Source organism: Sus scrofa, chromosome 18 (assembly GCF_000003025.6).
Source record: "Sus scrofa isolate TJ Tabasco breed Duroc chromosome 18, Sscrofa11.1, whole genome shotgun sequence".
NCBI lineage: Eukaryota > Metazoa > Chordata > Mammalia > Artiodactyla > Suidae > Sus > Sus scrofa.
In genome coordinates, this window is record NC_010460.4 from 49090837 (window position 1) to 49114916 (window position 24080).

General features: G+C 56.4%; 1 protein-coding gene across 10 annotated transcripts in view; it reads left to right on the forward strand.

Annotated features, from left to right (window-relative positions):
* TNS3 (tensin 3) overlaps positions 1–24080 on the forward strand; it is a 231497-nt gene that overhangs the window by 129899 nt on the left and 77518 nt on the right. For all 10 annotated transcript variants that reach the window (XM_021079356.1, XM_021079358.1, XM_021079357.1 and 7 more), the window contains 3 exons: positions 8968–9097; positions 9453–9518; positions 10456–10560. In XM_021079356.1, coding sequence (XP_020935015.1) covers positions 8968–9097; positions 9453–9518; positions 10456–10560 — 301 coding nt within the window. The remainder of the gene's footprint in view (positions 1–8967; positions 9098–9452; positions 9519–10455; positions 10561–24080) is intronic.

Sequence of the window (24080 nt, forward strand, 5' to 3'; positions counted from 1 at the left end):
GGTGCTGAGGGTGGGTTTGAGGGGGTGTCTGAAGTGCCCACCGCAGGTGAAGGCGTGAGACCAGCACCTGCTCGAGTCCCCTGGAGACAGCGAGCCTGGGCGGAGGGGAGGGTGGACCCAGCGTGGCCAGGGGGCCATCAGCCCTGAGCCGGGCTGAGTGGCTCCCTTCTGTCACAGGGCTGGGGCGCTTGTGGCCTGCAAGCAGTGTCATCAAGAGGAGGGGGCCCCACAGTCACAGGAGGACAGAGGAGGGGCGTGGGCCAGGTGGGAGGAATGACAGGAAGCCTGGTGTGGCCTCAGTGCCACCTCAGAGGGTCTTGAGAGGAAGAGTCTGGGCCCCACAGTGCCTCCTCCCCCGGGGGCGCCCCCCGCCCAGGTTTCAGGAGGGGATAGTTTACACCCGACGGCCCTGCCTTCTGCTCCCCTCCCTCCGTGCCCCTCGCCTCCCGCCGCATCCAGAGACCACGTCCCCATGACTGTCCCCGTGGCATTTGCCGTCCAGGCTCCCTTTCTCTTTGCTGGAGCCTCCTCTTAGCTCAGCCCCCACCTGAAGCCCCCCTCTCCTGGTCGCCCCCTGGCCGTGTCCCCAGCTTCCCTCTTTCCTGAGAACTGCTCTTCATGGCCCTGTGCCTCTCTTGCTGGGTCCCAGCTGCCTCTTACTCTCTTCGGCCTCCGTCCTCAGGCTCAGCCTTTGTGCCCGCTGGTCCCCCAGAGTCCGCCGGGCTGGTTTCTGGGACAATCCCCGTCCATCTCCCAGACTCCAGGCGGGTGCTTCGTCCTGGCGCCCCTTGCCCCACCTCTCATCAGTCATGCAGACCCTCCACCCGACGTGTCCTGAATCCCAAGGCTGCGAGGTCATGGCCCAGCGTCCTCCCCGAGTGGGAGAGGGACGTCCAGGCTCCTTGGTTCCTGCCCCCTCCAGCCACTTAGCCCCGGAGACCCTGGATTATCCACCTTGTTCTGCATGTGGCCCCACACCCCTTTCCTCTGCGTCTTGCTAATGCTGCTCACCCGCATCAGCCACATCGGACGTGACTGGGGCACGTGACCGGGCCCTCCCTTAGGCCGTGTCCCATGACGATCTGTCACAGATGGGTGTCTCGTCTGCCTCCTCGTGATGCCAAGCCCTCCAGCACATGGTGCACTTGTCCTTGCTCTGCAGAGTGGGACACTGCCCTGTCGGGTGGTGGCTCTCCCCCGCTGTGAGCTGACAGGGGGCCTGTCATCCCCACCTTCCTGGCCGGAGCCTGCCCCTGAGGCCGCAGTCCCTGGGCACGTTCACTGCAGGAGCCTGGGTCTAGGGCTGTGGGCAGCCCGGGCGAGGGGACAGCCATGGGCCATCCCGCAGGGATCTGAGCTCCAGGCCCATCAGCCTGGAAGCAGAAGCCGTGGTGTATGAAGAAGGGCAGAACCCAGAGGTCTGGCATTCGGGTGTCCTGTCACTGGGGTCTCTCAGGCAGGGGAGGGGGTGGCTGTTCCAGGCCCTGAAGGCGCGCTGCCTGTGGATTCTTGTTTTCGTCACAAATGCCAGTACACAGGCTCTTGCCCATCTCGGCCCGGGAGACGCTGACCTTGATAAACCGGCCTCTTCCTGCGCATTTATGCATGTCTGACAAAGCATATTTTAGGATTGAATTATTTTTTGACTTCTATTTCCTGTGTTTACAGTTCATTTTTGCACACTCTGCACTTATTTTTTGCAACTTTATCAGATGGAAGGGGACTGATAGGGGTTACAGCTGGAAGGGGTGTTTTTCCATCGCACAAGGGTAATTTTTCCTTGCCCCGTGCGTAGAAATGATTTATCTGGGGAGGTTAGTTTAGTTATTGACCTCTAAGAAGCTGCAGAGTAGCTCCAACCTCTTGTGTGAGTTTCCCAGGGCTGCCATAAAGTACCACAGCCTGGGGGTAGGGGTGGGGGCGAGATTAAATGATAGATATTTATTTCTCACCGTTCTGGAAGCTGGAAATCTAAGATCAGGGTGTCGGCAGGGCTGGTTCCCCTTGAGGCCTCCTCAGCTGGGGGTAGGCCCCTCTTCTCCCTGTGTCCTCACCTGGCCGTCCCTCTGCGTGTGTGTCTGTGTCCTGATCTTCTCTTAGAAGGACACCGGTGATGCGGGTTAGGGCCACATCCCCACGAACTCACTTTACCTTCATTGCCTTTAGGACTTGGATGGATTTGGGGGGCACAGAATTCAGCCCATGAGACCTCTGTGCATTGACTAGACCTTTTCTAGAATAAACCTGTGAAATCAAGCATCCCTGGTCGCCTGGCACCTCTGGCTCTGATTTGTCACCGGCCTTCATTCGTTCCCCTCGTTCATTCCCCGCAGCGGGTCCTGAACCTGGGAACGAGGCGGATGTGCCCTCGAGACACACCCGGGCCCTGCCCCAAGACTGTGGATTCCAGCTGCTGGGGGAGACGGGCCGCAAGGAGAGCGGGGTGTGTTCACGTGAGCACGAGGCAGGAGTGGAGGCTTGCGGGGGCGGGAGAGGCCACCCCAGTGTGTCCGAGGAGGGAGGCTGAGCGGGGCTGGCAGCGCCCGCCAGCTGGGAGGACAGACCTCGGGTGTCCCCACACTCAGATCGGAAGCGCTGGGGTCCACACTGTGTGCCCCTATCTGTGGGCTCCCCCAAATCCCAGGGCTGTTGGTTCAACCTGACAGTGACCTCCAGGATCAACACAGGGAAGCCAGGGTGCGTGTGGCAGGATGTTCCTGGGTGTGGGCAGAGCATCCCGGGGAGCAGGCTGAGCCGCTGAGAGGGAGGCCCCATCTCCTGCGTCTCCGAGGCGGGAGAAGCACCTGCTCCGTCCTTTCCGGCCCCTCCCCGTCTCAGATAAACTGTGGGAGACACTCGCACTGTGGTCCTGCCCCGTCCCTCAGTTTTCCGCACATCATCGCTTTCGAGTCCAGTGGGTGCTCCTTGGGTGGGGAAAGCTCTGGACGGATGAGGACAGTCTCAGGGACTTTTCTGTGTAAAGGTTCAAATAGGCAGGCATGTCCAGTCCTCGTCAAGAATTTGGCAACATGATTTGGACAGAATCCCAATTTGCAGAAAATGCTTTTCTGGAGAGGGCTCTGCCGGCTCCCTCTGCCGTTCCTGGCTCTGCTCTGGAAGGTGGAAGGTGCCCCCAGGGCTGGCTCCTCGGGCGTGTGCTTTAGGTTGCCATCCTTCCAGGCCCGTGGTTGGTCCTCTGATTTTTTTTTCCCTCCTTGATTTTGGTAAATGGCAGCCTAGTGCACAGACAAACCCGCCTCTTTCCGTATGAGGGATTCTGTGTTGAGGTGAATGAAGGTAGCAGAGGTCAAGGTTATAAGGGAGCCTCCTTAGGGCTCACGGATTGGGGACACGACATGGGATAGTGGAGGGGCTCCGTCTGTCCTTCCATCCCCTCAGGGGCTGGCGGGAGGGCTGTTCCTGGTGAGGCCTGGGTGACATCTACCGGCTCCCCGGCTTCACCTGAACACGGCTGGCCCATCCCCTGCGTCCTCCCACTGCACACCTGACCCGCCCGAGTTCGCAGTGATTTTCAAGTCCACCCCTTCCAAAGGGCAGGGCCTCAGGTGTTCAGTAAACACGCTGCTGACAGGAGGGAGCGCAGAGCGTCCGAGGCGCGGCCGTGTCGTTATGTAACCTCGCTGAGGAATTCGCGTGGGCCGCCGGCCTGTCGGCAGCCTGGCCGCTGTCCAGAGCCCTGATGGGCTTGTAAACACTTTCCCATCCTCATGCCTCGGCTTGCTGCCTCTGCCTGTGCAAACCCCGTGGCCACGTCCACTTCAGCCTTGTGCTTACAGGGCTCCGGGACCTGGCTCCAGCGACCCGGCGTGTAAACACGGGGGATCCTTTCTCAAGGGGCCTTGCAAACAGCCAGCACCCTGCTTTCTTGTTTCTGGCCGAGGGCACTTCACTAAGATCAAGGGAGATGAACGGGCCGTTGGCCCCGCTGGATCCGCTCCCCCGTCGTTAACAGGATCTCTGCTGAACGGTCCCCTGCGGTCCTAGGACTGGCTGGGCGTGCTTCCCTCTCGCCGGCTGGGAGTCTCCTGGACCTGGGTCGGGCCTAATCCATCTTGCATCTGCGCACAGTGGATCTACTGTTTTCAGCACGGCCAACACTCCTGACCCGCCAGTGATTTAGTGAGTGCGTCACAGTCTTGCCACCTTCTGAGGTCATTTTCACCTTCAAGCGGAAGCGCGGTTAGTGTTGGCCCTGGATAATGCAGGTGCTTTGACTTAGGAGGGCAACCATCTAAAGTGTTAAAACCTTAAGGGTGTGTGGTTGTAGCTCCTTCTTTTTTTCCTTTCTCTCTCTTTTTTTTTTTTTTTTTGTTTTTTTGTTTTTAGGGCAACACCTATGGCATATGGAAGTTTCCAGGCCAGGGGTTGAAGGGGAGCTGCAGCTGCCGGCCTCTGCTGCAGCCATAGCAATGCTGGATCCAAGCTACGTCTGCTTGCTGGAACACTGGATCCTTTAACCTACTGAGCAAGGCCAGGGATTGAACCCGCATCCTCATAGATACTAGTCGGGTTCTTAACCTGCTGAGCCACAACGGGAACTCCTGTAGCTCCTTCTTTGAGGATACAGTTTCCTTGAGGCCTGTCTAGACAGCTGCTGGGGCCACCAGCAAAGTGGGTTGAAACAGGGTGACTCTCTTCAGGTAGGGGTTACATTGAAGGACCTGCTTCCTGTAACAGCTTAGAAGATTTAGGGGAGGATGGATTCGAATAGGGGCCACTACTGACCGGGGCTGCCACACAGGGAGGCGGCGGGGACTGATGACCCGAAGGCTGACCTCTGGAGCATGAGCTCCCAGAGCTGTGTCCTCAAGCCTGAACCCTTGGTCCAAGGTGCTTTTTCTCTCGTTGATGGAGAGTTTGAAATAAAAATGCACCGGTGCCGCCTAAGGATTTAGCAGGTCTGTTAGCATATCAGCTGCCTTTAGGTACCAGATTGATGGATAACTTCTTAGAATCAGAATTCTGTCGCATGTGATGTGTGATCGGCATCTCCAGGGAAGCCGAGGTCTGGGTGGTGCTTTGGTTACCGGTCGTTGGCAACTCAGAGTCCACTCAAGGGCGTGGGGTGGGCTCTTATGCAACCGTTAGAAAATACAGGAGTTCGCGTCGTGGCTCAGCAGAAATGAATCTGACTAGCATCCATGAGGATGCAGGTTCGGATCCCTGGCCTCTCTCAGGGATTAAGGATCCAGCGCTGCCATGAGCTGTGGCGTAGGTCGCAGACGTGGCTCGAATCTAGCATTGCCGTGGCTGTGGCATAGGCCAGCAGCTACAGCTCCGATTCGACCCCTAGCCCAGGAACCTCCACATGCTGTGGGTGTGGCCTTAAAATGACCAAAAAAAAAAAAAAGAAAGAAAGAAAGAAAAAAGAAAATACAGCTGCCCCAAGGTGCCAGAATTGTTTCATCTACCTGGCGGGGATGGGAAGAGCAGGCAGACCTTCCCACTAGGTCCTTATCCACTAGGGACCACCCTCTCTCGGGGCCTTTGGTAATATGTGCATATAAACGTACAGATACTGTCTGTGTTTGGATTTACATATTACATTGATGTCCAGTGCTTTTTAATCCTTACAGCATCATGAGACCCTTGCTTTAATATTCCTTGTGTAGTCAGACAAAGCCACGTCCAGGCTAAGTATCTTTCCCAAGACCCCAGGCTCCCAGTTCCATGTGCCTCTCTGGTGGGCTCTGGTGAGGACCCATGACGGGTGGATGTCTTGTGATGCAGTGCTCACTGCGTCTTGTTAATTTCCCCCCCCAGACGCAATTGACATCCAGCTCTTTGAATTGTTGTTTCAAAGGCAGCTGTTCTAAAATCTGAAGGCAAAGGAATTGATGCATTCTAGAAACTTGCTGGGGAGACTTAGGTAACTAAAACTGGTAACGCCGAAAGGATAAAGGGCACATTACAGACCTCAATCACGCTAATCTTTATAAAATGGTACCAATACTTCATATCTTAAAAGGGGCGTTTGGAGTTCCCGTTGTGGCTCAGCAGGTTAAGAACCTAGCTAGTATCCATGAGTCTGCCTGTTGGATCCCCGGCCTTGCTCAGCGGGTTAAGGATCCGGCATTGCCGTGAGCTACAGTATAGGTCGCAGACATGGCTCAGATCTGGCGTTGCTGTGGCTGTGGTGTAGACCGGTAGCTGCAGCTCCCATTCACCCCCTAGCCTGGGAGCCTCCATATGCCTCGGGTGTGGCCCTAAAAAGACCAAAAAAGGGGGCAAAATGTTGATGGTTCTTTCCGTGGGGTGGAAAGAGCATGATTCTGCTCTCTTCTTGCAAATGCTACACAGATTTATTGATGTGCTTGATGAACACAACTCAGAGTGTGTCTCCCCACCCCCGCCCCCCGCTGTCGGGCTCCTCCTGGGTTAGAACTGCCAGGACCCAAGTCAGGGAGGCTCCCGGGAGGCCAGGAGGGCTAGAGGGGTGGCGGGTACCCCCCGGGGAAGAGAAGTTCTTCCTGAAGCAGCGGAAGGGAGTCGGGGGGACTGGGGTCTCAGCCAGCGCGTGGCTGTCCCGTGACAGTGGATCCCTCGCTCTTCCTCCCACCCTGAGCCTTGCCCTCTGGAACACTAGGAGTCTTCAGGCACTAGAGTCTCGCGGGGCCTGGGAAGGGACCTGTGCCCCAGCACCCTGGGAGCTGGCAGCCTGGGAGGGTGACTCCACCTGGTGTCCCTCCCCTGCCCCAGGGCGCTTGGTGACCTCTGCCTTCCCCCTGCCTGGTGCCCAGCGTGGGCTGGGATTCGTGTCTGATGCGTCACGCTGTGTGTGTGTGTGGGGGGGGGTAGCTGCTGTGATGAGCCATGGGGAAACTGGAGGGAGCTCATGGAGCTCCCTGGGTTCTGGGGGATGCGGGGCTCGGGCCTCGGGGTTCCTGGTGGAGCTGAGCTGTCCTCTGGGAGCAGCTGCAGGAAGAAGCCTGCAACTCGCAGCAGAAAGGCTCCCCAGAACAGAAGCAGTGGGAGGGGGACCGTTCTGTGCCACCTTGAGGCTGCATGTCGCTCTCTGCCTGGCACCTGCGATGCTCCCATGTCCACCTGGGGCTCTGCCTGCCCATAGGTGCCTGGTGCCCGCGTGGGGGAGCTGCTGGCTGGCCGTGGCTGCTCCTGTCGGCTGGTCTGGGGTGGCCTCCCTCGGGCTCTCAGCTTCTGGAGGTCCCGCTGGGTTATTGTACAGTTTGGGTTCCCCTTGGTATTTGTAAAGACTTGAGGGCCCTCTCTTTCCTTTTCTTCAACTTGTGACCCCCTTTCACTCTTAACGTCCGTACCAGTGGGCGAGGCAAGTGGAGGGCGTGGGCCCCTCGTGTCGCAGAGATGGGCACCCAGGGACATGACCTCTCTGCGGGGTGTCTCCACTTCAGCATGAGGGCACTGAGGGCCTCTGCTGAGCGCTCGGGGTGGTCAGTATGGGACGAGGGCCTCAAGAGGGGTGAGATGCAGGCAGCACCTTCTGGAAGGAGGGCTGGGAGGCCGGCCAGAGGCTCTGGACGAGGTGGAGAGGGCTTGCGGCTGGCCGTCTTTCTGCTATTGGAAAGCAGGTGGAAGTTTTCACGTTTCTGCAGATTTCTTGTCGGCTGCTTCCAGACACCCTGGACAGGGCCCCAGAGGCCAGGCCTGGGTCTGGCTCCCTGCCGGCCGTGTATGCACAGGCCGCCTGGCACCTTCGTGGGGCGAGTGCTCAGCGCGTGTTTGTCAACGTGCGACACTCCCCTGATGGTCTGTTTACATTTTTCCGTGTATTTGTGGGACTGTTTCCTTGTAGACAGCACGGTGGTAGAGGACCTCTGGCCTGCCCTAAGGGCCACGGGCCAAGCCGGCCTGGCTCCTTGAGCCTTTATTTTTTCTTTGGCGTGATGGTTTCTCAGGTTCGTGAAGATGACAGATGGTCACCTGCGGCATGGTTCCGTGTCGCTGGCCCTCCTTGCCGTGGCTGCTTCTCATTGACGCCACACAGAATGTTTTAAGCCTGCCTTTTCCCAGGAGAAGTCTCTTGTGAGCGCCTGGCTGCCTGTGAAGTCCCCACAGCCTCCAGCCTCGCTCCCTCCTGCCAGGTGCAGTGGAGGGAGTGCCCCCTGCTCTGTGTGTCTGGGGCAGGATCCAGCCTCTTTCTGGCCTTGGACCCCTGGGAACCCTGGGAAGAGCCCCTGGCCTGCCGTGGGAGGGAGGAAGGGTCCCCTCTCCCGCAGCAGCCCCTCCACCGCACACCTTGGCCTTGGAGCCCTCCCAGTGGCCACAGGTCTGTCAGGCAGGGAGACTGCAGGGCCCTTCCCGTAAAGGGCCCTTCCTCTGCCCACCCTTCCTGGGTGGTGCCAAGTGCCAGGAAGGGGTGCTTTGACCCTGCTTATCGTCACTGTCACCCCGGAGGCCTGAGCTGCACCCGGGGACCCGGGGGAGCCATAGCCTGAGTTCACATCTTTGGTGATTATGGAGACTGGTTCAAATGACCATTCGGGACGACCATTCGGGACGTCCGTTGGGACCGCTCAGCACTGGAATTTAAATGCCGAGGCCTTCTTCCCCCCCCATTACACAGGCGACAGAAATATTGAGTGCATTACAGAAAGTAATGACCCCCTGCTTCTTTCGAGGCTTTAAGGTGAAATGTGGAGAATTTAGATGAAATTAGGGAAAAGGCGCTGTGGAATTTCATTCTGCAGATGTCTTCCAAAGAGAGGTGTGGTCCATCCAAGGACTAGAGGCTGAGGGATTCCTGTCCTGCTGGGACAGGACCAGCGTCCTGCAAAGGACCAAAGCCTCAGGGATGTTTGCAGCCCGTCTTTGGGGGGAGTGTGGGGGGGAACGGGACCCGCTGTTGGCTGCACACGCTCCCAGCCCCTCCCGAGAGGGGGAGGCCTGCGCACCCCCACCCATGGCGTCCGCGCGGGAGGGGCTGTCCCGGGGACACAGCGCGGCCCTTCCTTCCCCCCCTTTTCGCAGGTGAAGTGCTACCATAAGAAGTACCGCTCAGCCACCCGCGACGTCATTTTCCGCCTGCAGTTTCACACCGGGGCTGTGCAGGGCTACAGGCTCCTGTTTGGGAAGGAGGACCTGGACAATGCCAGCAAAGGTGAGGTCCCTTGCCGGGTGCATATGGGGCATGGGGGCCGGGGGGGGGCGCTCTGGGCCCTCAGCATGGTGCCCCCCGGTGGCCTTGTGTGTTCCTTTCAGGGTTGCCCTCAACCCCCACCTCATACATCAGCCCATTGGCGGAATGATGCCAATCTCAGGAAAGACAATTGATCCAATAAAGAAAAAAATTCCAGCGGAAACAGTGAAACTAGTGATACTTCCTCTGCCGCGGGTGTGCTGTCGCACAGTTGGGAGTGGTGCTGTCCTGGTTGGAACGTAAGGACAGAATTCATCCACGCTTTATTGTCTCATCTCCACGTTTGTTGAAATGGATTTTTTTTTTTTTTTTTTAGATGACCGTTTTCCTGACAATGGGAAGATTGAGTTAATCTTCTCAGCCACTCCCGAGAAGATTCAAGGTGAGTAAAATGCAGGCTACTGGGCGGGCAGGATGCAGGATGCTACGAGCAGGATGCAGACCTGGTCCAGTCATGCATAGGCTGGGATCTCTGGAGAGCCTCCCACCTTTGCATGTAATTGGAAATATTTAGCGTATGTTTTAAGAAAATAATAGGCTATTCGACAGACAGTAGAGCCAGTGTGAGTCAGTAAGAGCCCAGAAATGGCATGATTTGCCCCAGGAAGGTCCCAGAACCTCAGGACTGGGTCCGTGCCCTGATGTCCTATTTATTTCTCCCCTCAGCAAACAACTGAATATTTTAAAAGAGGATTAGAAATGTGGTAAACCGCAAGTGTGTGCAAAATAGACTCTCCTTTTGTCTACAAATACCTTGAAAGGGGGATCACTACTGGTTAAGGCAAATGATTCATTTCCACCACGGGGTCCCTGTGCGTGAAGGTTTTAATTAAGTTCTTAGCAGCTGTGGCAAAGAAACGCCTACTTCTCTGCTCAGTGCCATGGATGAGGCATGGGTGGTTCAGCTCGAGGCTGTGGGGGTGAGGGTCGTCTTGGCCTCCTCGGAGGGGTCTGGGGGCCACGCCTGCCCCAGCTGTCCACCTGCCCTGAGTCCGTCCTCTCGGTGCCTCTGGGTGGGGATGTGTGGAGCGATTCTGGCGATCCTGTCCGCAGAAGCAGCAGCTCAGAGCCCAGAGCCCTGCACCCGGAGGACGGAGGACCAGCGTTCGTCTGTCCTCTCTGCTGAGCAGTTTGCACGGTTGTTCGTTCGTTCATTGAAAACACCGCTCGGCGGCTCTGATTACTGCCGGGCTCGTGGGGGCAGCTGTAGGTCTAGGTGCTGGGCTTCGGCGCTCAGATCTGGCAGGTGCCCAAGGAAGGGGCCGGCTTGGCCGGGACTAATGCCTGTCTTTACCCACCTCTACCCTCTCCCCCTGCAGGGTGTGAACATCTGCAAAACGACCACGGGGTGATCGTGGACTTCAACACGGCAGACCCGCTGATCCGCTGGGACTCGTACGAGAACCTGAGCGCAGACGGGGGAGGTGCGTCTGGGTTGCTGTGTCAGTTACCTGGGACCAGAGCCTGAAAGGGCAGCCTGTTCCTGGTTAGATCAGAAATGTCCTTGCAGTCTGCTTGGAGGCTGGGGACCCCGCTGTCCGGAACCCCCCGCCGCTGTGAGTCTGAGGGGGTTCATGAACATCAGGCTTGATGAATTGGGCTGGGCTTTGATGAAGCTGGGCAGGCGATGGCCAGTGAGTGAAGGCATCATTCCGAAGCTTCCTCACCTGAAGCTGCGTGTCTGCATGTTTCCAGGGGCCAACTTTTGCCCCCTCCTCTCCCTCCCGAGTGCGCGTGGGGGCTGCCTGGTGTCTGAGCAGAGGCAGCCGTCCTGCCCCTGGGAAGCCCTGCGGGTGGCAGGTGTGTTGGTTTTGTTTCTGTCTGCTTATCACACTCATGTCCTGGTGTCCGGCTGCATCATTTAATCTCCCTTTTTGTGAGTCCGTCTCATCCAAACACATTCTCGGTTTGCCACGCGATCCACGGTTTGGGTCCCAAGTGGCATCATGAAGGAGGAAAGGAATGAGGAAGCCCCTGAAGGCTGATTCTCAAAGAAGAGGGCTCAGACTTCTTTCAGGCTCCGGCCTTTCATCTTTGTCAACCACTGGTTGAGAACAGACCTGATTTGGGAGAGATAAGCAAAACACTTTTGGTCCAGTGAGTCTAGTCCAGACATTAAATAGCTGAAGGCAAGTGTTGTGGCAATGACCCACCAGTGCCCATCTTTGTGGGTGGCTGCACCTGCTGGCACTGGCTGGGATGTCTGTGGTCCATATGAGGAGTCATGGACTGTGTGTTCCAGGTGGCACGTGGCTCTGCTTGTCTTCCTGGAATGTCTGGGCTCACAGCCCTTGTTTTTTTTTTTTTTTTTTCTCTTTTCTTTTCAGGGCTGCACCCATGACATATGGAGGTTCCTGGGCTAGGGGTCAAATCAGAGCTGTAGCTGCCGGCCTACACCACAGCCACAGCAACGCTAGATCCGAGCTGCATCTGTGACTTACACCACAGCTCTCAGCAACGCCGGATCCTTGATCCACTGAGCGAGGCCTGGGATCAAACCCACATCCTCATAGATACCAGTTGGGTTCGTTCCTGTTGAGCCATCCTGGGAACGCTTCATGCCCGTATTTTTGTCACCCAGACCATCCTGCTCTCTAGAGGTGAAGCCCTTGTCAGGTCGGGATCCAGCGTTGTTACCTTTGTGGCGCGGGTTTGATCCCTGGCCTGGGGACTTCTGTGTGCTGTGGGCGCAGCCAAAAAAGCAATGCTGTGTGTGTGTTTCACAGGAGGGTGGCTCCTGCGTGGTTTCATCACCCGGTGGCCCCTTTGAGCCCCTGTGCGAGCGTCTGGGCACACCTTTAAGCACCGTTCCTGCGCCCAGTTCATCGACCCCACTGCCTTCCGTCAGAGGGGTTCCCAATTGCTCTTGATCTTTTTTTCTTAGACCTCTCAAATCTGTTTTTGAACATTCAGGCAGAGGTGAAGTACAAAATCATGTAAGTTGCAGGCGAGTCACAATCCTTACAGGTTTCACTCCATTTATATTATAGAACATCGGCGGTATTGCCTATGCTGTACAGTGTAGCCTCGTAGCTTCTTTATTTGATGCCTGAAATGGTTTGTGCCTCTTCATTCCCTACCCCCATCCTGCCCCTCCTCAGTTGCACTTGGTCTTGGTGGAGCTCGTGGGGTTCTCGCTGTTAAGTGCTGCCTCTTCGGCCCCGTAGCCAAGGCCCTGCAGCCCCCAGCACAGGCACCTTCCAGAACGCACGCCGTTTCGCCCACAGGGACCCTTCCCTTTCTGAAGTTCCCTTCCTCTCCCCGACTCTCCAGGCTTCCTGGGGCCGACCTGCAGTGGTGAACTCGTTCCCAAGGCTCTTGGCTCTGGCCGAAAGCTGCGGGCTCTCGGCTCTGCTCCCATCAGGACCGAACTCTAGCCAGGGCTTAGGAGGGTTTGGCAGCCTGTAGAACGGTGTCTTTTGGCTGGACAGTGACATAGTGCAGCCCTCTCTTTTCTGTCTGCACGTCCATCTCTAGTCCTGCTAGTAACACACACACACACGTGCACACACGCACTGACTTAAGCTGCATTTATCCCTGGAAGTCCCTGCCTCCCTGGACTGGACCCTCTGCAGCTGCCTTCAAGTGGGCCCTCGATCCCCCATTTACAGCTGACCGAGGCGTTCCACTTTCTACCCGTGGTGAACTCCTCTGCTCCCGGCTCTGTGGCCCTGACGGGGCAGTGGTGGGGTCCCGCTGCCCCATCAGCATTTTGTGGGGCACTCACTGTCTCGAGGAGAGAGAAGTGGGGGGTGCTCGAGAGCATGGCAGCCTGCCAGAAGCCTCTCGCCTGTCATCTTAGTTAATCCACACAGGAACCTGTGACTCGTTTTCAAGGTAAAAGGGACAATTCCCAGGAGTGATCAAAGACGAGAAATTGGTGAGGGGTCCTGGTAGCCCTTTGGGGTGCTTGGGTCTTGGTGGTCTCAGGTGCAGCTGAGCCAGCGGTCCGGTGCTCGAGGTCACGTGGGACAGAGACTGTGGAAATGGGACTCCATGCGGGCCGTTTGACCCCAAAGCTTGCGCGGTGCAAAGGTTATCTTTCCACCGCGGGCTGCGGGCAGCATGATCCCGGTAGGCGGTTGGAGCAGCAGAGACTTAGTTCCAGGGCCCTGAGTAGTGAGCTTCTGGGTGGAAGTGACCATCTCTCCCCCGTGGGCCTGATCTTGGGCACTGCTCGTGGGGCCCTGGCTGCACGGTGGACCCTCTACTTGGGCCCAGGAAGTGGAGCTGGGCTGGGTCGGGCAGCCCCACGCATGCTGGATGACAGGGCGGGGCCAGGATTGCTGCCTGTGCATCGCCCTGTTACGTGCTGCTCTGTTTAAAGACGGCTTATTGACTCTCTTGGTTCGGTAACTCCTGGCCGTCGGTGCGGTGATCGTGTCTGACCAGAGCTTTTCCATACGTGCGTTTTCTCCAGAAGAAACCTCAGAGTCTCCTGCTCTGGGGAGCCCAGGATGGCACTTCAGCGCCATGCTTGGGGGCCGCTTTAAACAAAAAAAGCACTGACAAAATGCACAGAAATGCCAAAAAAGGTGGCACTAAATAAGCCTGGGTGGGCACTTGTTTATGGTCTGAGAGCTGAAAGGAGAAAGCAGGGCGTTCCTTTTTGTCACCCCAGCCAGGAGCCTGCATGTGTGGGACTGGAAACTTCTACCGCCCTGTGCGTGTCACTGAGCGACCCAGAAAACGCCAGGCGTAATGATTTGGGGGGGTTACAAGTCATTCTTAGCGAGTAGGCGAATTCGCAGATGCGGAATCATGATGAAGGGGGAAAGGCTCAACTTATTCTTTCTGTTTCCTTCGTCCCTGCCCTGCGGAGGGGCTCTGTCCTCTGCTGCCCTCTGTGCCCAGGGACCACCGCCGTCCTGCCCAGGGAGGTGTAAGACCCACGGCTCTGCACAGCTGCCCCCTCTGCCTGTGCTGTGTCACCTTGGACGGATTACTTGACTTCTCTGTGCCCGTTTCTCCTCGGCAGAGTGGGAGGAGGTGTAGCACCAGAGCTGCCGTGGGGGTGCAGTGAAACGGACCCCCCGAAACGCTGAGCATGTCCTTTGGATGCCAGGACTCTAACAGTGTTAGCCCTTTGTCGGAATCCCAGAGACTGATGGAGGCTCTGGTCTAACCTGAGATTGGGGGAGGTGCGTGGCACCCTGAGATGTCTTGGGAGAGGCACGTGACTGTCTTTCCCTGCACTGTCAGGTGCCCCCCAGCACAGCATGGCAGAACCGAGGGGGGCCTGTGACCAGGGGCTCTGGTGACTTCTATTCCAGCCAGAAGACTTTTCTGTTCCCGTCTCTCTCACCTCCATGCTGACCTTGCTCGGTGATGACGCTTAGCTCTGCCTCGACTTCCTGTTGCACGGAGAACATTCCCCAGACAGGACGGACCTGTTCTGCTGTTCAGCACGGATCGGGTCCCTGAACTTGGCCTGTCACCCCCAGAGGCAGCGTTCCCTGGGGGCAGGTAATGATGAGGACAGGCAGTGAGCCCAGCTGAGCAGGTGCAGCCGTGGCCCTGCTCCACTCCTCCGAGGTGCAGTGCTTCTCTTTCTGACCAAACCTCAGTTTCCTCCTCTGTAAAATGGCCTATTTTAATTAGCTCACCCTAGAGATAACGTCTACTGCTGAGTTCTTTTTCTATTATTCTACATTCAGTCTCTCTTTTGCATATGCATCTCCTGTTTCCTTAGGGTCTGCTGTGTTTCTGAGCCTGTGAGGGGCTCGAGGAGAGAAAATAAGCAGACCTGGGAGTTCCCGTCGTAGCGCAGTGGAAACGAATCCGACTAGGAACCATGAGGTTGCGGGTTCGATCCCTGGCCTCGCTCAGTGGGCCGGCGATCTGGCGTTGCCGTGAGCTGTGGTGTAGGTCGCAGATGTGGCTCGGATCCCACGTTGCTGTGGCTGTGGGGTAGGCTGGCATCTGTGGCTCTGATTCGACCCCTAGCCTGGGAACTTCCATATGCCGCAGATGTGGCCCTAAAAAGACACACAGAAAGAAGTGTTGGGTCAAGTTGTGACCTTTAGGTGTTGCCAGTTTGAAAATGGATTTGAAAGCATTTCTCCCTAGAAATTGTTGGATACTGAGATTTGGAAAAGCAAACCAGCCCCCAGGAGGAGCATCCGCTGGAACCAGGCAGGTCAGAGGTTAGGTCCTGGCTCCACTCTGCTCAGGGCCGGGCTCCTCATCTGCGGGATGGGAATGCGGCTGCCTGAGCTCCCAGAACTTCCAGAAATTGGAGGTGGGGGGGGTGCTTCACGAGTGTCCAGCCATGGCAACCACTCCCTGAACGCTTCCACGTTCTGTACCCAGACCGAGGGGAGTTTCTTCTGTCTTGCCCCAGCCAAGCGGGCGTAGACAGTTGAGTGGAGAGCAGCTTTGGGTGTTGACTTTTGGAAACGGATTGGATCCTGTCCAAAACATAAGTGCGACATCGGAGGCTGTTCAGGAGTCATAACTGGCCCTGAGCTGTCATCTCACTCAGAGTCTATTGCTTGTCTAGCCTGAGGGGTAATGGAGAAATCGGTTCAGACTTCGTATTGTCCGGGCTGATTTTGCACGAATTGAATCGGTCTCCCAAGGAGGGCTAGGTGTTAAGTGGCATTACCCCAGGACAGACAGCGAACAGAGGCACTGAGAGTTGGCTCAATTTCCCTGCGGCCCTTGGTCCCCAGCCTGCGAACATGCCTCGGGCCATGGGACCCACTTCGGGAGTCCTTGTGTCCTGTGCTCTGGGCAGGCGTCTGAAAGACAGGTAGCTGTTGGTGTGCCTGCAGCTCCAGTATCTTCCTAGATTCCAGCCAAGTGGGTGTTTCTTCAGCTCTCACTTTCCTCTTCCCATTTATGAGAGGCTTCGGCATAGCTCCTGCCCTTTGATGCTGCACTGGCTTAAGCAGCAGGCACCCAGGATCCCTGCCTGTTCCCTGGATCCTGCCTCTGGAACACGGATCTTCGGACTCTGTCACTGATGCCCTGCCTTGGGGACAGCAGTTTAGTTCTGGCTTTTGATGGGTTTTCTGAGAGATGAACTTTGAAGTGGGCTCGGCTCCCCACCCCCACCCCCATCTCCCCAAGACCCTAAATCATGCAGCTTCTACGTGAGTGTGAGCTGCAGAGTGTGTAAAGGTGGTGTGGCCGGGGGTTTGCTCTTTGTTCCCTTCTTTAAAAGCTCTTGCACGCAGACCTGCCTTTATCAAATTGCCTCTCAGTCAAGCCCCTCCTGGCTTGCTCCCCGCTTAGCCTGGAGCTGGCACGTTGGCTGCGTGAATTCCGCTCAGATCAAACCTGTTGAATTTCCTTGTGTGTCCTCCGTGGGGAGAACTTTCTGTTGCCAGTAATGGGCAGATGGCAGTCTTCCATTCTGCATCCCTGCCATCAGGGGCATCTCTGCCAAGTCAGGGCTGAGACATTCTGACGATGTCACTAACACAGGAAAGATACAGACCTTAACTCCTTGACAAGGGCAACCCAAAGCCTGAGCGAGAAGGGGCTGGGGTGCACGTGCTCCTGGGTGCGCCCTCCCGAGCACGCGCCCTCGTTACCCCTCCTGCCACCTCTTGCCTGAGATGGTTACACTGTTGCCCCACCTCCCATCTCTTCAGATTTAACAGATGTTGGGGGGCCCTTTCGGATCCCAGATACGGGACTTGATCACACGCTCCCTCCTTGGAAAAGGGCTGCAAAGCAAAGCGGACCCAGGGATCCTCAAGAGAAAAATTTCCCATGAATTACGGGGAAAGGTAGCAGTTGGAAAAACCCTTTATTTTGTCTTTATAGGGACAATTATCATGTGCCCATTCCTTTAAGAAAAAAAAAAATCCCTGCCATTGATTGCGAGGCTCCTTTGGCAGTGGTGTTCCTTGTGGCAGTGAGGGTGTTCCTGGGGTCAGATTCCATGTCTTGTGACTCTAGGATTCCCATCAGGTGCCTCAGGAGTGGCTGGAGGGAAGGCACGCGCTTCCAGAGGAGGAGGAAGCTTGGATGGAGGTGAAGGTGGCCTGGTGTGGGTTGGGGACAGGGGGACCTCTCCTGGCCTTGTGGTGGCAGCTGCCCCTCTGTGGGCCCGGGCCAGGTCTGACCAGGCACCTGTCACCACCTTCTAATTCTAGAACATTTTCATCACCCCATTTCCATCCTGGGCGCACCCAGGAGCACGTGCAGCCCAGCCCCTTCTCACTCAGGCTTCGGGTTGTTCCATCTAGAACCCTGTGCCCCCGGCAGTCACTCCCAGCCCTCCCGCTGCCGGCTTCAGGCGACCACCTGTCTGCTGTCGCCGTCACTTTCCCTCGTCTGACGTTTAACATGGGTGTAATCATGCCGTGTGTGGCCTTTTGTGACAGGCTTCTTTCACTTTGCCTGATGATTTGAGGGTGCATGCACGTTGGTTTCATACGTCATTCCTTTTTTAGGGCTGCATAATGTTCCAGAGTGTGGCCACACCACAGTGTGTCGATTTGTTCATCCACAGGTGGGCGTTTGGGTTATTTCTACTTTTTGGCTGTTGGAATTCATGCCGCTGTGAAGAGTCCCGTACACGTTTTGACCTTAAGTTGGTCTCACACCGCCGATCTTGTCTACTGTGCTGTGAAGTTTCCACTTCTTCTACTGCTTTCCTGGTTGGTCTCCCCTTCTGGCTGTTTCTTCTGTCCTGCGGCTCCCCACAGAGCCTCCCGCTGAACGTTCTGCAGGCCTCCTGTCCCACTTTGCCAACTACTGTCAGGGAAAGTATTTTCTGTGTTCGCTCTGTCACCCCAGGTATAAAATGCCACCTCTGTGCGGTTGAAAAGTTTGAGGCGTTTCCAAACACTGAGACACAGAGCTCCCTTTTGGCCGCACATCAGCAACGCCTCACAAGACCGCGTTGTTGCAGGAGAAGTTAGCACCACCCGCCTGCATGGGCTGTGTGTGATCCACACCCTCAGGCGGGCGCCAGGGAACAGGATAGTGTGTTGAGCTTGAGCCCTGGGAGGCCATCGGCTGCGTAACCGCCAAGATCGGAAGGCCAGATTGGTGCCCGCTGCAGGTATTCATGGAGGCTGTCATAGCTCATGGGTGAGGCTGCTGTCAATGCCAGGAAAACCCACCCTGTGCCCCATAGGAGGGTGGAAAAGGAGCCGCAGGAAAGACCAGGCTCCTTTAGACACACAACCAGTCATGCGACTTGGTTCTGTTAGAAATGGAGCCAAGGGACCTCAGTGGAGCGTACAGATGTTTTGTCTCTTCCTCATTGTTGTGGTACTTAGCTTTTTTTTTTTTTTTTTTTTTTTTAAACAATTGGGGTGCAGGAGTTCCCGTCGTGGCGCAGTGGTTAACGAATCCGACTAGGAACCATGAGGTTGCGGGTTCGGTTCCTGGCCTTGCTCAGTGGGTTAAGGATCCGGTGTTGCCGTGAGCTGTGGTGTAGGTTGCAGACGCGGCTTGGATCCCGTGTTGCTGTGGCTCTGGCGTAGGCCTGTGGCTATAGCTCTGATTCGACCCCTAGCCTGGGAACCTCCATATGCCATGAGAGCAGCCCAAGAAATGGCAAAAAGACAAAAAAAAAAAAAAAAAAAAGCAATTGAGGTGCAAAGGTCTGATTTTAAAACCTTGTCCTGTAGAGGGCCGGGACTCCCACCCCCTGGCCTTGGCCTTGGCTATCACGTGGTAAGGCCCCATTCAGCTCCGCTGTTAAACCTGATCTCTCGGATTTCCATTTCTAATCTCTTTCCTTTTGATGTAAAATCTTTGAAGATAAGTACTACGCCATCAGTTAGTCACTTCCTTTCTGGCCGCGACGGTGTTATTTGCAGAGTGGGCACAGGGATGTCGGTTCCCTTCCAAGGAAGGCGGGTTGGTCAATACCCTTTACCGAACACCCAGCGGAACAGACCTTGCATAACAAGCGCTTTGTGTCCCGCGATAAAAGAGATGGTTTTCCCCTCCAGTGCAAAGGTGATGTGTGCCTTGATGGCCTTTTCGGGGGATTTGTTGAGGAAATCCGTACCCATGGTGACCTCCTGGCTGTGTTCTGTCTCCTATCTCAGGCTGATGGGGTGGTGACATTTGTGCTGTGGGAACCTAAAGGCGTTGGGACGGGCTTTGCTTGCTGGCGCTTGTCATCGAAAGACCCAGGGTGTGTGGCTGTGCTGTGACCGAGAGGCAGTCAAAGCAGAGGGTAAACCCTTGGGCCACCTAAGCTGCACATGTACAGGCTTGAGGTGCAGAGGTGCTGCTGGGCAGAGCGTGGTGGTCTGAGTGTGCAAGGAAGCCCTGCAAGATAGGCCATGTGCAGTTAACCCCGGCAGCGACCCAGCAGGGAGGAGAGTCACAGCCCCGGAGATGGAGGGTGTCAGCCAGTGGCTGATGTGCTCAGGGACGCAAAGGATGGCCGAAACTGGTTTGTAAACCCAAGCAGGGTAGTGCTGGCTCTGCAGGCCAGGTTGTCAGCTGGGAAGGTTTGGAAGGGAGCAGAGGTCTGGCTGAGTGGCTCCGGAGTGGAAGCCTTTGCCCCGCCTCCTCCGCCTCCAGGGTTCAAATTTCACTAAACCTGATTGCAGGAAACCCCACCCTCCTGTTTACATAGCCCTGGCCTTTTTTTGGTGGAACCAAAGTCCCTTACTGAGCTGGGAAGATCCACCTTCTGTGCGGAGAGGGAGGCTGGGTCCCTGGGGGGCAGACACGCCCTGCCCGGGGATGCTGCGCCCTGGGGTTGAAGGCTTTCTTCATGGAAACGTGGGTCCAACCGGTCTGGACTGAACAAGCCTTGGGGCTGTTTGGAAGGAAGGTAAGCAGGGAGCCTGTGTGGGCTGCAAAGACCAGCAGCTGAGACCAGGGACTTGCCAGCCAGGAAAAGTCCCAGAGGGCCCGCATGGCACTCCGTGAGAGGAGAGGGCATCCAGTGGGGAGCAGCGAGCCCGGGGAAGGGCAGGCAGGCCCGGGGCAAGACTGTTTGCAGGTTAGAGGAATATTGGCTGCTTCTGCCCTTGGAGAATCAGTGATGGTTGGAAGCGGGCTCGTGGCGGGCCAGCCCAGGTGGCCTCGGAGTCGGCCCTGGGGCCTCCTGCCTTCCTGGGCGGCTCGGGTGTTGGCAGAGTCAGGAGTGCCCGAAAGGGAAGGGCTGCCAAGATAGGGCGCTTGCTGGGACGGGGCGTTGGCTGGAAGGGACAGGGGCCCGAGTGGGAGCAGTCCTGCTCGTGTGGGCTGCCTGGGACGGTTGCCGTGGCTGGGACACGCCTGCCACCGTGGGGCTGGGCCCAGCACTGTTATCTGGCATTCCTGGCCTCGCCCGGGGGACCGCCAGGAGCGCCTGGAATCCGTGTGGCTCCATCTCCCGGGGCCCTGCCGTTGGCGTGTCCCTTCCGGGAGAGCCGCGTGCCTTTCTGCCTGCAACGCCCCACTCCTGCTTCATTTTTTTTCCCCAAGAATTTACAGCCTGCCCGCTTCTAGAAAACATTTACACAAGCTTGACTTGGCTCCAAAGGGAGTGATTTTCATCTGCGCCCCGCACCTTCCTTGGCAGGCGAGGTGTCGCCTTCCTGCCTCCGGCGCCTCCTCGGCTGGCATTCAGGGGGGCCGTTTTGAGTTTGGGGGTTCTGGCAGGCATTTGCTCTCAAGGTGTGAGATGGCACGTCTGGAGAAGCTTTGTGCTAGCCTGGAGTTACTTCTGGAACTCAGCCTGGGGCGGCGAGAAAGGGCGTTTACTTGGCCAGAGGCACAGGCGGGGCTTTCACCCGGTGAGGTTCCGAGCAGCTCGTTACCATGTTTTTGCCTTTTGCTTAGAGGAAAGGGGCACCTTTTTTTTTTTTTTTTTTTTTTTAAATTTGGTTTTATGGGGGGTTTTTTGGCGGGGCGGGGCGTTGATCACACTTGCGGCATGTGGAAGTTCCCGGACCCGGATCAAACCGGTGCCAGAGAGCCTCAACCCGCGCTGCAGTGACAAGGCAGGATCCTTAACCCACTGAACGAAAGGAACTCTGGGCACTTTTAACGCTGTCATTTTTCAGTCACCTGCCTGCGCTGTTGCAGACCAAAGGTGATACTCCCAAAGGCCCTGGTACAGCCATCCTTTGCAACTCGCAGTTTTTGGAGAATAGGGACTAATTTGGTGCAAATGCAAGAGTGTTTTTAATCAGCACAGAGGCAGAATCCTATTGCAGTAAAAAAAAAAAAAAAAAAAAAAAAAGCCAACCTCATTTCCTGAGAAGTTATAAATGCTACTATTACAATTATAGTGTCCAAGTGGAAAGAGAGTCAGCCTGAGTGACTCAGTGACATGATAAGGACCCGCCCCCCAGAGAGGGCCACCTGCCACACCTGGCCTTTCTCCTGAATGTGAAGGTCCTGCTGCCCCACAGGCCCCTGAGGGAGGGGAGGAGGCACCCTGGATGCTTCCAAAGCCACCTGCAGCTCCCCACCTGGCCAGAGGATGCGGGGGTTACTCACCCCGCTCTCCTGCTCTGGGCCCATCCCCCTTGCAGCCGTCCTGCACGGTGGTGGCCTTCTCCACGCTGCAGAGACTGGAAGCCCAGGTGCCCCCTCTGTACACGGCAGGGCGGGCACTGAGACGCTTGTTGCTTCTATTCAGGCTGCAGTGCTGGGCTGGTTCTCCCGGGCCCCTTCTCCAGATTGAAAGCAGGTCGATGGGAGCTGATGGCTGCCGCGGGTCTGGGAGAAACCGTACCTAACCGCTAGGGTGAGGTCTCGAGATGTGCAGAGGGGTGACGCCCCTGGGTGCTTTAGAGGACCCCTGGCAGGGCTGTTATCCTTCCACTGAGGCCTGGGGGTCAGGCACGGCCCCCACGATGGCCCAGGTCCAGCAGAGGCGCACTGGTGGTGAGGCTGCGAGACAATGCAGAGGCCACAGGAGCCGCTCAGCTGTCTGACTGCTACTGCTTTTGTCCTCATGGCTGTCGATCGGAGAAAATTGAGAAATAGAGCAGGTTATGGGGCTCAAATTGTGTTCTCTATAGCTGGTGTGAGGGCCGGAGATGGGCTGCTCAGCTGACCTGGGGGGGTCACGCTGTGCAGTTTGGGGCCTGTGAGATGAGGGCTTAGAGAACTTTCAGAGTGGTTTTAAAAATTCCATCTTTTACTTTAGATTTCTGTTAAAAAAGCAATTCTTCCACTTAATTCCAAAGCATGAGATTAGGCTGAGTTAAGAATATTTGGGACTTCCCGTCATGGCTCAGCAGTATTGAACCCGACTGGTACCCATGAGGACGTGGGCTCAATCCCTGGACTTATTCAGTGGGTTAAGGATCCAGCGTTGCTGTGAGCTGCGGTGTAGGTCAGACAAGGCTCTGATCCGATGTTGCTGTGGCTGTGGTGTAGGCTGGAAGCTGCAGCTCCAGTTTGACCCATAGCCTGGGAACTTCCATATGCTGTGGGTGTGGCCCTTAAAAAAAAGAATACTCATTAACTGGACACCGCGAGGCAGGCTTATTCCCCAGGCTCTGGGTCGGGGGAGCACAGGTGTGGGAACTTGTGGGGACAGTGTTCCCCCAGTGCCCTGCACTCTTCCCCTTGTGCTGGTCTCACGAAATGGCCACGGTGATCCCAGGGCAGCTCTCGGTCAAACACCCCATCGCCATGCGAAGTCTCTCCCAATAAGGGAAGTGAAGCACAGAGAGGTCGAGTAACTCCCCCAAGGTCACACAGCTCTGGGGAGGATTTTTAATTAGGAGTCACACCCAGGTGGATTATGCCAGAAAGTCTAGCAGGGAACTGAAGCTGTGCACATAAATTGCTCCAGGAAAAAGTTAAGCTCTGCGGCGCCAGGGGGACACACAGGGACCATGACAGCCATCCCGAGGGGAAGGGAAGAGAACGCTAACCCTCTTCTGGATTCTCGGAAGAGGCAGGGAGGTCCTGGAAGACAGAAGGTGGAGGAGGGTGAGGAGGGGAGGGAGGATGAGGCCCCACAGCAGGCGGGCCCATGGCGCAGTGAGCCTCACTTCTGTCTTGATTTCGTGCTCTTTTAGAAAAAAACCCGAAGTATGATTTCCATAAAGTTCACTCTGTTTACTGTCCTGAAACTCCCACCACGGGTAAGACAGAGGACATTTCTGTCCTTCACAGCTTCGGCTCCCAGAGCGCCGATCTGTCCCCAGGATCCTACAGCTGATGCCTTCAGAGTCTGGCTGCTTTTGCTCAGTGCCCGGGGGTGCACGGCATGCAGATGGCAGTCTCATCGTCTTTCCTTCTTCTCAGCACTTTTCCTGGGAAGCCCGCGGCTGTAAGCCCCTCCTTGGGGACTTGTGAGGTCTGGCATTGGGACATTTAAAAAAATTTTTTTTAAATTTTAGTTGATGCACCATGTTCTGTCAATTTTTGCCGTACAGCAAAGTGACCCAGTTAAACATACGTATACGTTCTTTTTCTCCTATAATTTTCTACCGTGGTCTATCCCAAGAGACTGGATAGAGTTCCCTGTGCTGTACAGCGGGACCTCTTTGAGGATGTTTTGACGGGGTGAATTGGTTTAGCTGGGTGGCCCCAGTTGGGGCGTAATCTGGAGGGGAGCTGGCGATGGTGCCCGGCGGGCCGCCTCAGGAGGCAGAAATGAGAGACGGTGGCCAGCAGTCCCCGTCCAGAGAAACAGCCTGTCCCCTGGTGAGTCAGGGTGGATTGCCCAGGGGGCTGTGGGTGTGGTGGGCGTGGTGGCCACAGTGGTGGGGACTGTTCATTCATTGTAAGGACAGAAATGCACAGCCTACTGTGGCCTCCTGCTGCTGCAGCCTAGGAAACAGACGAAACACTGCCATCATCAGCACAGGATCCTGTCTCCACCGTGAACCGTGTCAGGAGTTCGGAGGAAAACCAAGTGCTCCAGTCCTTTCTGAGGAATTGGGTGGAGCGGGGGGAGAGGGAGGGAGTTGCAAAGAAAACATTTAGGCAAATTCCTTTCTCAAATTAAATTGTTAATTTCACATTAAAGTGGTGGGTCAGGTTGAGAATTCCAGTGCTT